Below are 12,578 nucleotides of genomic sequence, written 5' to 3'. Positions count from 1 at the left end.
ATTTTATCAAAAAAATAAACATATTTTGGGAGGGAGGAAGTTACGAAATTCACTCAACGGTACTGCATTAATTCTCAAACGCGGAAACTTTAAAGCAACCTTAAAAAAGACAAGTTTGGTTAAATTGGAACAATAATAAAATCCCTCATGCATGAATTATGTTTGTTCTTTCGTAATGTGAAAAGTATCGTAAAATTTTAATAAATAACTATAACAAACCAGATATTATTTTATATAGAATTACACCGTTTTCTGAGCTGTGAAACGTGATGCGTTATTAACTAATACAGCATAGCAAATCATAACCTCAATGTTCTGTTCATTTGGTTTGACCTCTTTGTCTTATATGATAAATACATGCCGTTTCCCTGTTCTTCTCAAAGTAAAGCTCTATATTAAATATACATTCATAACAGGCTCGCTGGATATGGGTAGCCTTCTACGATAGCTCGTTTTCGGCTGAATTCCTTACTCAAGATGAGTGGGGACCAATTTAAGCGCTTCTGCTAAAAGGATCCAATGATCGGATGAGACTGTGCACTAATTGTAAAAGCGGCTGCATCTCCCACTACTTGATACTAAATTAGAACTTCTTCTTCCACACAGTCGTACCACACTCACACCACCACCATTCAGCGAAGTGTGACGCGAATCGCGTTAAACATTTTTTTTAATCACTTTAGGACGGCCGTATATCTTAATATCGGCCGTCCACCGTGTTGGTAGGAAACTAGTGGAAAAGGTAGAATACGTGCCTATCGATTCTGTTTGCTTAGCAATTCGCGTGCGACACACGGCAGCTATCTTGCGATGTGGTGTGCCCTCCCCGATAGACGAGGCCCAAGCATTCCCCGTTCTTTGCAGATATGAGCCAGTGGAGCAAAATGTTGATAAGTACAACAAGCAATACCGTGTCGCCGCCACCTGATATCGTTCCACTGGACGAGGCGTGCTTACCCCGTCGTATTGGGGACACTTTTTAAAAAGCAATATTTTAACAAACGATGCCCCCTATACCTGTGCATTGGTTGCCGAAATGATTGCACATCTCGGAGATCGATTGGCAGACATTGTTGGTAGTGTTATGTGCGCTTTATTTACACAGATGTGTAAGACATGTTCTAAATGTTGCTAAAATCTCATACCACTCCAGAGAGCAAAAAAAAAAAACCTTCCGTTAGTTCCGATCAATATGAAACGGGTTCTTTCCTACGAACAGGATGGTAATGGTCTGAAAACATTAATTTTAACTGCCTGCAAACGCGTACCGGGCGGCATCGGTGTGTAATTCTCGAACGGAAAACATATTTATTGCAGCTGCCGCTGGGACAGCAGCTGCATGACGCCTTTGACCTACAGCAGCAGCATAGGATACGGCAGGGATACGATTCCTGGCCGTACAGAAACAGATCACTTGAATATCCTTCCTGTGCGCCGAAAAAAGGTTTTTTTTTCTTCTTCTACAGATCATACGCGCTATTACCGTTGCTGCCTGCTGTACACGCAAGTGTGGGTAATCGTGTGCGTATACGTACGCATGTGTGCGTGCGCGAACGTAAATGTGTGTATCCCGAGAGTTCTTCTTCTTTGCTCATTTGCCGGTCTTTTTCGTCATCTCATTACTACGCGATTCGATCGGTTTTCTCCTCCTTCGCAGCTCGAGCGCAAAGGAGTGCGAGAGTGAGAGCGTGAATGATAGAGCGAGAGAGCGCACACACGCGGTACTCTCTCTATTACTTTGCCAGGGGTTTTAAATTCGAACCAGTGCTGGTCGTCGTTTGGAATAGATTAAACTATGCCATATTTGGAATGCAAAACCGTTCGTTTGTACATTTTCCGGGAACTGCAAATGCTGCGTAATCTAGCTAAAACTAGTAAATCATTGAAATTAAATTACTTTTCACGGCTTCTCCGTTTGAATATGCGGTGACAGTGACATACGTTTACTGTAGGTTGAGCACCCCTGCAAGCGTGCGAGAAGATGCGATCCTCATCTGGAACAGCAGAGCATCTCGCTTGCCTGCCCTGCCATACTATATATTTCAAGGCCATTCGTAATCCTTGAAAATGACCGTACCCAGCACCATCACCACCCCCTCCCATCGGTTACCGGCGGATGACGAAGGACCACACCGGTACGGTATTCCCGGATCCGGGTTCCTGTCAACGCTACTGCGGGAGCGTACGGTTTCGCTGTACGGGCAGCAGCAAAACGGTTACAACAGCGCTGCAACCGGAGACCGGACGGAAATGGCGTGCGGCGTGCTTCAACACTTCCACTTGAAGGCGATGTGAAATGGAAACCTTTTAGAATTCCGTCTTAAAAGGCGGACACTTTTGCGGTGAAACGCACTGACGATAAAGGTTTTTCGATTGCCATTGGATTGGCACTGTTTTCGTTGGTGTTTTGGCCGGTGGCGTCAGGCAATCATAATAACCACGGTGCAAAATAGGGGCATCGAAAAAAAAAATGCGCGGAAACAGAACCAATATTTCGCTCCCCTTCCATAAATGCCATCTTTTACTCACGAACACCCGCGCACCGTATATACAAACCATCTCACACACACAAGCGTGCTGTAGTGTTGCGGTGGCGCGCCGGAGCACCACTTTGTAAAACTTGATAACTTTTTCGCGCCCTCACCGATGTTTTTTCCGCCTTTTTAGCAATAGTTTCTTCACTTGTTATCAATGTTCGATATGTATGTGTCATTACTTAAGCGGCTACAAGCTTTTCAAATGTTGTTAAATAGATGGTTTTTAACTTTCCCGGTACGTACTGGGGCGGCACGATTAGAATGTACTTTTTCCATTGAAAATCATTGGCTACTAGGATGGAAAACGGTGGATGCTGGTGTGCTTTCATTATCGGGAAATACACACATCCAGCTCCTTTGCCATCCCTGTTCCTCCTCGGTTGATGCTTCTTAAACGGGTTTAATTTGCTCATCCGAAATTCACTTCCTGAAAGTGACGTGAATATACAATATCGGTAGGGCATCACTCCCTTTCTGGGAGAGAGAAGAAAAAAAAAACGCGTACCACCTTCATCACCCGGACGTGTGTATCTCACCGTGTCCCGGTGGCCGCAGTTACGGTAACATCTGCCCTTGCCTGCCTGCCTAACCGGTAAACCGCGCGCACATCATTTCTTTGTTCCGCGTCTCTTCCGTACCCCGGCCGGTGTCTGCTTTTTTTTTCGCTCGTTTCCTTTTGCGTTTCGTTCCTTTCTTTGACCCGTGTTTCGCTTTCGGCTTCATTTATTCTTTTGCATGCGTGAAGGCCCTACAGGGCAGGCGAAGGCAAGGGCCCACACAAGCAATGTGGTGGGATAAGAAAGCAGGCGACGCTTTTTTTCCCTCCGATTTTTTTTCTGCCTTTCTGTTCGCTTCGCTCCGTTGCCATTAGCGCCACTGCACTGCCACCGCACAAGTTACAGCAGCAGCGTACTTGGATTAATGCATGGCCTTTTCCTTTCCTCCCGGCCGCGTAGAGCGCGTCATATTTTTAACGACACATTGTTGTATACAGAGCGCGAACAAGCGCAAGCTATTGCCGAAAAGTAGCGCCTTTTTCTTGTTTTGAACGCAGCGCAACAGCGAAAACGATTCCAGCTTTTTCCGGTGAATTTTCCTGCTCTTCTTTTCGCCCACGAAAACCCGAGCGCATTTTTCATTTGGCGCAAAAAGAGGTCCAACACCACCACCGAACCAAACCAAGCACCCTTTTCTCTCGCGGACAGCATACGCATTTACTGATGCGCACTTACAACAAAAAGCCAACTCGCGTCTGTATGTGTGTGTGTTTGTGTTTAGTTACTCCAGAAAAGAATAGTTTATTGAATGTATGAAGGTTTGTATCGAGACATTTTTACGATGATTAGTTATAAAGTTAAGTTGTTAATATAGTGTCTAAGTGGAGACCTCCTCCGCTACTTTAGCGTCGCTGCTGTCGTCTAGTTTGGCCTTCTTCTCGGGCGTCGTATGCTCGGCACCGTCAACCTCCACGGCCGCACCGTCAGCCTTCACGTCGGTGGCTTTCCTCTTGGTGGCTTCGGCAGTTTTGTCGGCTTCATCCAGCTCCTTACCCTCCTCGCCATCCTCGGCCGGGGATTCTTTCGGTTCGCCACCCTCCACGGCGGCAGCATCCTCCTCGGTAGCGACACCATTGTCTTTGTCTGCCTTGGCCGGCTCTTCCTCGCCGTTCTTCTCCGTTACCTCCGCGGCTTCGGTGGTGGCGGCAGTAGCACCATCGGTTTCAACGGCAGCTTTTTCGGTTGTTGCAGATTCCTCTGTCGCATCGGCGGGCGCTACTTGTGGCGTCGCCTCGTCCGACTCTACTTCTTTCTCGGTGGTGGTGACCGGGGTCTTTTCACTGCCGGAAGAGAAAACAAATTGTCCGTTAGCGGAACCGCCACTTCATGGGAACAGTAGAACTGAGGGGTGGGTGGTAGTGGTGGTGATTGGGAAAAAGCTGGTTTGGCTAGCACACACTTGGATGTGGTAAAGAACCGAAAAAAAAGAACATTCCCCCCATTCGCCGCTTTTTCACACTCTTTCTCTCTCTCTCGCTCTCTCACATACACTCATAGAGACGCACACACGCGCGGTTTTGCACCACTCTCAGAAAAGCGCGCTCACGCAGGTACTAACTAACTAAACTAGCCTATTTAACCAGCACACTACCGCGCAACAAAAACCATTCACCGAACAACTGGTAACTTACGTTTTCGCCGAAACATCCGTCATTTTGATAAAAGTGTTTGTACAATTATATCCGTGAGAACTTGGCAAACAAGAAGAGCAAGGGACGCTTGCGAACTGTACCGCTGTGGAGAACCGACACACCAAGTCTGTAGAAACTATCTTTCACATGTACGAAACACCGTCCGTTCGCAAGCACGACTTTTTGAAAATGGCCGATTTTTCGATGGCGTCGCTTGGCGTCGCTTTCCAGCACTGGACCCGTACGAATGTAAACACGAACGCCCGAACGTTGCCGAAGTTGCCGTTTTTCGAAGCACGAGTCGGTTCATGTTCGAACCGCGTGCATCAAGTGCACTGTGGTACGTTCGAAAGATAATCATCATTTTAAGTTGTGGAATTTTCCAACATTTTTACTTTTACTCTATTATTTTACAGTGCAAAGGCGTTGTAACAATTTTATTTTCAATATAATTCAAAATGCTGCATCTGTAGAAATAAACGATGGTCTTGCATATCTTCCTTTGAAATGTTTCAGTGGAAGTGCTCCATTGACCGAATTTTCTTATGGAACTCAAAAAGGTTCGGAAGCCAGCTGATAGTTTCTGAATAGAGTTGTCGTTATTTGTAGTTTGATATGGGAAATCGACTATCAATATTTTAAATCAACGATTGAGTTGTGTTCGCCAGCCAAAAAGTGCTACATGCAGACACGAACAGTAAGCTATTTGCTAGAAATATTTCATTACAGGCAACCCTATAGTTTCGCTAGATATTACTTGTCACAAGTGCACCAAGAAGATAGGAAGTGAATGTGAAATAAAGAAAGAATAAATAATTTCAACGCAGTCTTTTGAAGGTTGTGGTCTAGTGGAAGAGAGGCAGCGACGCAGCTCTTCCACAGATAAGGGTAAAACGTAAAAGTAAGGAAAACCAAAAACTGGCATCCTTAAACATCTTGGAATGTAGTGTCAAAGACGAAGAATAGTATATCATTTTAAAATATTTCGCCTGGAGAAACTTTTCGACATTTCCTATGTTTTTGCATAGAAAATTATACACGAGATAAAAATAGAATTTTGTCTCGACAATTAAAAGCGCTTGTCGAGACATAGCTGTATACGTGGTATTCAATTTGCTTGAAAATAAATGACGTATTCCTACTTTCTTTCCACGACCTTTTTAGCACAATCGTTCCCAATTGTCGTTTCAACGGATTTCAAATTTTTTTTTTCAAAAATTAGAAATAAACAATTTCTAACAAAAAATGATTATTTTTGTGCGATGCACGCTCAATATTATGAACCGTAGCATTTTCAATCCGAAAACGTTTCAAAATAGGCGTTCTAATGAAAATTTTATTTAGGATCGTCTCCTTCGCTCTTTAACCTTCAGTAGGACTCGTTCTAATTCAATCACAATTGTTTGGCATTTTTTATTTGAAGCTCAAATGCAAATCTTACACATAATTAAACCATTAGCATACACAACGAGAAGCTTTACATCGGATGATGGACACACATAACGCAGTTGGGGAGTGTGCAGCGCGGGGCCAAGTTGGGTGCAATGTGGCTGAAAGACACCGGAATCGACATCGGTAGCAACCACTTTGGGTACGCAATGAACGGGGAATAGCCGCTCGGACTGATCGGTGGTTGTGTCTAAAACGGAGCAAAGATCCAATTAGGAAGTCCAATCACCTTCAGACATACGGCAAAAAAGTTCCATACCATCGGTGCGCTGGTACTCGGCGCCGAACTGGTAGCTACGGTCGGTGTTGGTGGTTTAAAGGCGCTGATGTTTTGCGTTTGGCTACACTGTTCGATCGCTTTCAGCAGGTCAGAATCGCATCGTTTCAGGATAAGCTCCAGTACGGATCGTTTTCGATGGGGAAACAGTTTGGCCAGCATGTCCAGAGCATTTTGCGACACGGTTACATTGCCTGGTGCTGAGAGAAAAGAGCATGTTAATGGTTGATGGAGTGTAAGAGTAGCATTGGTCATACATACCCTTTGGTCTACCCAATCTTCCTTCTTCGGTTGCTTCGAATCCTCCGAGACCGTCCGAAGAGGTTGATGAGATAACGTCAACGGATGCCGTCGAGGATGAGGGTGACGGCGAGGGACACGGTTCCGTGACGGACATACCGTAAATTTTGCCTGGTGGTAGCGCTTCTAGCTGTGTGCCAGTTTCGGTCGAAGCTAGCCGTAGAGCTATGGCATCCTCTACTGCCTGCTGCCGTTTTAGAGCAACCTGTAGTGGAACAAAGCGAATGAAACACATTGATAAGCAAAACGTTGTCATTGTTCTTGTTTAACCCAAAATTGCAGACAAGTCTAGTCGTTTCTTGATGGATAACTTGGAGCATGCTCGTTGGATTAATAATAGCAAGGCTGATCTTTTATATGGTATCGGCGGTGGATCAAAGTTTTTAGCAGCTCTATTCGAAAGGAGCCATTTTACAAGGCCGGTAGGACTAGTAGAGTTCATCTCTTCCGGACTGGAATCCGTCTGTTGCACTGACTACCAAGTAATGGGTATTCAAGTCAAGGAAGTTAAAAATTGTTGGTGAAGACCTGCCAAACTTATAGTGCCAAAGAATAAGAACTTTGTCAAAAACTCTCATGCGGTTTTAGGCTAAAGATTTATGATCTTGAGAACTGCTTAAAGTTGGTTGAAGTGTTAGATTTACGATCTTCAAAATTTCTTGCACAGTAGGGCTTTCGCTGTATTAGGCTAAAGTTTAAGGTTCTATTCCGAGACTCTGTCCAAAATTGACGAAACCCTCTTAGTCGCGTTCGAGAGGAAGGTAATAGGATTGTTGGCCCCGTGTTTGTTGAAAGACAATAGAGGAGCTTTTAATATGACGAGCTCTGCGAGCTGTGCGGTGATCTCACAATCTTCCTGCGAATTACACTCGCCAGGCTCCGGTGAGCTGGTCATGCCATGAGAATGTCACCGGACGACCCGACCCGTTTTAGGTTGTCCAAAGGAACAGAGAAGCCATGTGAGCCCTAAATTGAGTTGGAGTGACGGTGTTGTACTTCCGCCAGAATGGCCACGGCACTAGACCGTGAGCGGTATCGTGGACTCTTGAAGCTGGCCAATACTACGAAGAGGTTGTAGCACCTGATAAGTAAGTATCTGATCGTCAAACTATTCACAGTACTCCTGGATCTCACTTCGGAGGATACCTGGAAGAAGAGCATTTACATATGGTACGTAGCCAAACAATCAAAATATTTTTATCGTTAATCACATGTGACGAATTGTCAGTCTTAATTGACCGAAACGGATAGGTTGGTGTTTAGTCGATGAACAACACTGACTTTACAAGCCATGGGAACACAGCAAACTGTTTGAACGCTAGAATGCACTCTGCCCAGACTGATCCCACTTGGCCTAGTCTAAGAGACACTGGACAGTAAACTAACCCAAAGCCAGGTTATCGGTAGAATCAACGACACGCTGGTATGCAAGCACTTAAAAATCATACAAATTTTTTGGACAATTTTGTAGTTTTGTTTGATCAACTGATATGTATTTGTTCGCCTGTATGGTATGCAACACTATTTCACGCTCACTGAATAGCACTAATTAAGCAAACACTGCAATTAACCTTCCGGATTAAATTTGATGCCGTTTTTGGCGAGTGAAGGCCACTGGTACGAAAATTTCGGGCTTAAATCGATCACCTATTCTTGGTCAAAACGGGTTGAAACGATCTAACGAATAACACTGCTCCGTTTTAATTACTATTGCATACTTTCGGGCGTTCCAGCACTGTGGGAAAACGAGCTAAGGGCGGACAGATTAAAGAAGAAAAAATATTTTTTTACCCAAAATATCACATTAAGAGAGTAGCACAAACAGATTTAGAAATATATAGAATATTTCTCCAAGTAAATAAACAGTTTACAGTTGATAAGTTATCAAGCTTCCTCTGATAATCGCCGAACGGTTTTAAGTAATTACAACCATGTTCTATTGGGTTATTTGTCGCTCTAACCATTGTTTTCAACTATTAAAAACTCCTCATTTATCACTCCTTGCTTCCCTCACTTCAACACTTCCACAACATCCCCGCACCTCTGCCAACCAACCTGCGCAGCCATTATCTTTTGCCGGGACAGTATCAGCTCACACTTGGCACAGCGACAGTTCCGGTACGAGCATAGCTTCTTGTGTCCACGCAATCCCGAAATGACACCATGATTCCGACACCGGGCACATTTGGGCACGCGAAAATTCGATCCCACACCACCACCAATCCCGCTACCGGTCATCGATCCTCCGCACGATCGACTACCGGCTCCCACTCTTCCACTACCGGATGTACTGCTCATGGTGGGCAGGGAAATCCTTATGAAGGATACAGGAACAGAAAGGACTGTCTCTTACAGAGGGAACGTTTCACAGCGCGCGCGGCAATAGAACTGAAAGGCGAAACATCGAACAGATCTTCACCAACCACAGCATCAGCATTCATCTCATTGCCGCTGAAAGGGCCCGCTGTTGCGCAGTGACAGAATCGCAGCTCATTCCCTACTCCATCGGGTCGGGATACATAAAAAGGCTGCAAGAATCCAGTGCGCGTCTCGGCAACAAAAATAGACACATATGTTGTGTCTAGCGGACGGACGGATGGATGGATTGTTATATACTTTGGCTTATTCTTGTAGCGTAAGTCCTATTGGGCAAGAAGCGTGCTGTGATGTGTTTATATGGGCGTAAAAAGGAGACACACGAGCTCCACCACGATGCATCTTCATTGGAAAGGTATTTCAATTGAGCGAAGGATTAATAAGGTTGTCCGTTTGAAACGTTACAAGCTTTCCGATACTCGGAAGTCGATCGCTGACTTTACGTTTCAATATGTATCCCTTCTGAAGGGAATCTTCCTTATTGATTGAAATTTAAATAAGAGCTCATGGATTAGGTGGCCCATTACTTGTGGCAGAGATAACAAAGGATGGGTACAGCGAATGATTTATTGGCACGTCATAAATCTGGCTCGAAACCGCGATACAGGGCACATTGTGACGATAATGCTGGATACACTCCAGCTATCCACTCGGGGCTAACTAATCCTAACCCGATAAAAGTCTCCACAAACGCCACAAATGATAACCCAGATGTACTGAGTACTGTCGTCCTTCGGCACATGAAACACACCATCGGGGCAGCGATCGGAACATCGAGGCTAGATAAGACCCGCTGTTGGCCTGTGCAAATCATTTCTCGATGTTGGGTGATTCTAGGAATCACGATACCGAGGCAGCGATTGTGCTAATGCCGCTGATTAGCCAAGGGTGGTGGTGAGGTTTTGGCAAACACGCACCACGAATTGTGTCGGATTGTGTCGGTGAGTGGACTGTTCGGACGGATTAAGCCGACCCCTGGATTCACTGGCGACACTGTGAACGGACCAGTATGGGAATCGATCGATAAGATATACAATATAAATAGATACGATAGATACGTGTAGGAATTAAGGCAAAAACTGCTACGTCAAACTGTTGGAACGAAGGAGGCGGTGGTGGCCCTCGAGGGTTGCGTGAGTTTTTAATCGAGCGTCCATGGCGTGTATTGTCAAATACAGACCGTCCATCCCTGGCACTGACGTGTGATCGGGTTTGATGGGATGGGAAGGTGGCAAAGCTTTCCCCCCCCCCCCTTTCTTTCTTAGATATTAACTCGATGGATCAATCCCATCCCGACCGCAAATCCGGACGGTGGTGGAGCATTACTGAGGGTTGGGGGGGAAGGGGAAGCTAGCATTTCGGAGCTCGATAAAGCACTGAAACGCGCCTACCGATCGTGGTTTAACGGGCTGTTTCGCGGTTGCCGAAGCTACTGATAAGCTATGCTAGGGTGAGGTGGACACACACTTAGGTGGCTCGTTCTCTATAAGCTGTTGCGCGGTGTTTTACAAGCATTAAACAAAATTAACTGTTGGCGAGACCGCCGCAAACGCTTTCGCGGTACAAAGCTTAGTAATTTTTAATTAAAATTGATGCAAAGTGTTTTAAAAATTCAAAGAATCGGTTACGAGGGCACCATCATCGCACAGCGAAACACTTTCTTCGCTATCTTAACAATCCGGCTTAATCCTGCCGGTACACGGGTAGAGACAGTAATCCATTTGTTGGATTTGACCGCTATCGAAATTTAATTAGACTTATCATCCTACTTACCCTGGTTTTACGCAAGTTTAGGTCGCAAGCATTGTCTTGTCGTCGGGTGTCTCGAGCGACCAAGTGCATTATTGTTATGAAGAACTGTATTACAATAAAAAGAAAATACATGCTGTTCAGCGATGAGAAGGCAGAAAATTACTTTTGGAAGCATGAAGTGAGACTTTATCACCGGTTTTTTTTAAACAAACAGGTCATTTAATGACTTGTTTTCACGTTCGTTAAAAAGGTGTACAGCAACTTTATTTCCCCAGTGTTAGCCATTTTGGAAACGCCATTGCTGCCGCTGAAAAAGGGGCGTGGCTTACGCATGGCGATTATTTCGTTCGGTATGGGAAAGTTGCGAACCAAAAGCACGCTTTTGTGGCAATAATTTAGCAAATAAGAAGTTAGAGAAATAAGTAACAATTTGAGGAGAAAATATGTTTAAGCATTACTGATTTCAATTAGCTCCATTAAAGGCAAAAAAGATAATATTACTAAGGATTTGCGCGTCAACAGTTCGGTAAATTTGAGGGAGATATTTTTATTCAGTTTGTTGAAATTTTAAGCAAAAAATTAAGCAAATTAAGCTTAAGGGAAATAATACTAGAATTTAATTTAATATAAAAAACATTTAAAATATGATAAATGATAGCAAAATCAAATTAATATCAATTTAAAGGCTATAGATTAAAAATATGCTATGAATGTGCTTGTTAATTTTATTAATAAATGAATAAATAATTTGCTTGTCAACATTTTGAAAGAAATTTAAAAAAATATAATTGGTATTTTTCTCATTTTCATCTAAATATTAAGCAAATTAAGTCACTTAATTTTACTGCAACGTGTGTTGAATTTAGTACATTTCACATTGTTTTTCTTTTATTTATTTTAATCAAATTAAATTTCTTGTGTTATTTTAATTAAACAAAATATTAATATAATTAAAAAATAGTTATTTCTTAAACATTAACATCGCACGAAACATTATTATACAGTAATCAATTTAATGGCCTCTACAATGAGATATGACACTTTCCACATACATTTCAGCTCCTTGTTTTCATATGTTTGTTTGTGGGGTGACAGGTTTCCACAAACGTTTATGGCCTCTCATTTACTTATTTCTCGCCCACCATCTTTAATACACCACCACGGTTGTTACCACGCTTTCGTGGGTTGGCAGGCAGGCAGGATACATCTAGCATTACGATCTAGCTTCCTCACTGAAGCAGATGTTGCCGGTAATTCGATACAGATCCGATACATCTAAAGCTAACAAGCGAGATTTGTTTGCTTACCGGCCACCACCAGCCCGCTGGTGTGCTGTGCTGGGTGCCAAAGGCTAATGGCACGCCGGGCTCTTCACCGGTCCTGTTGAAGAGCCCAACGTTGCTCAAGAGTAACTTCAACCACTCGGCGACGACTCGTAGATCCGGTTCTTCTGTGTGGTCTTCGCTGCGGCAAGGTTGATCTTGGTGGTTGAAATTTATCACATTTTCTACTAATTCGGTTGTTAAAAAATATTATAAAAATATCATGCCTTTCTCATGCATCATGTGTGGCCATGCTTAGTTAAAAAAAATTTCTCACTTCTTTAAAAGTATCGCACACAGCTGGCTAGCTTTTGGCTGACAGCCGCCCGTCCAGTCCATTATCTATCGGTTCATGCCGCTGTTTGCTGGTAATCCGC

The 12,578-nt window shown here is 43.9% G+C and overlaps 2 protein-coding genes across 2 annotated transcripts; both read right to left on the bottom strand.

The window, feature by feature from the left end:
- Positions 1–3,794: 3,794 nt before the first annotated feature.
- LOC118506498 lies at positions 3,795–4,920 on the bottom strand. The gene is made up of 2 exons (XM_036043696.1): positions 4,726–4,920; positions 3,795–4,374 (listed from the first exon to the last, which is right to left on the bottom strand). Exons 1-2 carry the CDS (start codon positions 4,746–4,748, stop codon positions 3,912–3,914), a joined length of 486 nt encoding a protein of 161 aa, XP_035899589.1. The 5' UTR covers positions 4,749–4,920; the 3' UTR covers positions 3,795–3,911.
- Positions 4,921–6,068: 1,148 nt separating this feature from the next.
- LOC118506495 (doublesex- and mab-3-related transcription factor A2) lies at positions 6,069–9,123 on the bottom strand. Its single transcript, XM_036043689.1, has 4 exons — positions 8,807–9,123; positions 6,713–6,956; positions 6,434–6,651; positions 6,069–6,364 (listed from the first exon to the last, which is right to left on the bottom strand). Exons 1-4 carry the CDS (start codon positions 9,047–9,049, stop codon positions 6,203–6,205), a joined length of 867 nt encoding a protein of 288 aa, XP_035899582.1. The 5' UTR covers positions 9,050–9,123; the 3' UTR covers positions 6,069–6,202.
- Positions 9,124–12,578: the final 3,455 nt, after the last annotated feature.

The sequence above is a fragment of the Anopheles stephensi genome, chromosome 2 (genome assembly GCF_013141755.1).
Source record: "Anopheles stephensi strain Indian chromosome 2, UCI_ANSTEP_V1.0, whole genome shotgun sequence".
NCBI lineage: Eukaryota > Metazoa > Arthropoda > Insecta > Diptera > Culicidae > Anopheles > Anopheles stephensi.
This window is presented reverse-complemented; position numbering and strand designations above follow the sequence as displayed.

What these genes read in the sequence shown, in the direction of transcription:
- LOC118506498 (XM_036043696.1), bottom strand. Translation starts at nt 4,748, where the DNA reads ATGACGGATGTTTCGGCGAAAAC. An exon ending in ACGGATGTTTCGGCGAAAAC is followed by an intron (nt 4,375 to 4,725) that starts GTAAGTTACCAG and finishes CTCTTCCGGCAG; the next exon opens with TGAAAAGACCCCGGTCACCA.
- LOC118506495 (XM_036043689.1), bottom strand. Translation starts at nt 9,049, where the DNA reads ATGAGCAGTACATCCGGTAGTGGAAGAGTGGGAGCCGGTAGTCGATCG. An exon ending in AAGATTGGGTAGACCAAAGG is followed by an intron (nt 6,652 to 6,712) that starts GTATGTATGACC and finishes CTTTTCTCTCAG; the next exon opens with CACCAGGCAATGTAACCGTG. An exon ending in CGAGTACCAGCGCACCGATG is followed by an intron (nt 6,365 to 6,433) that starts GTATGGAACTTT and finishes GCTCCGTTTTAG; the next exon opens with ACACAACCACCGATCAGTCC.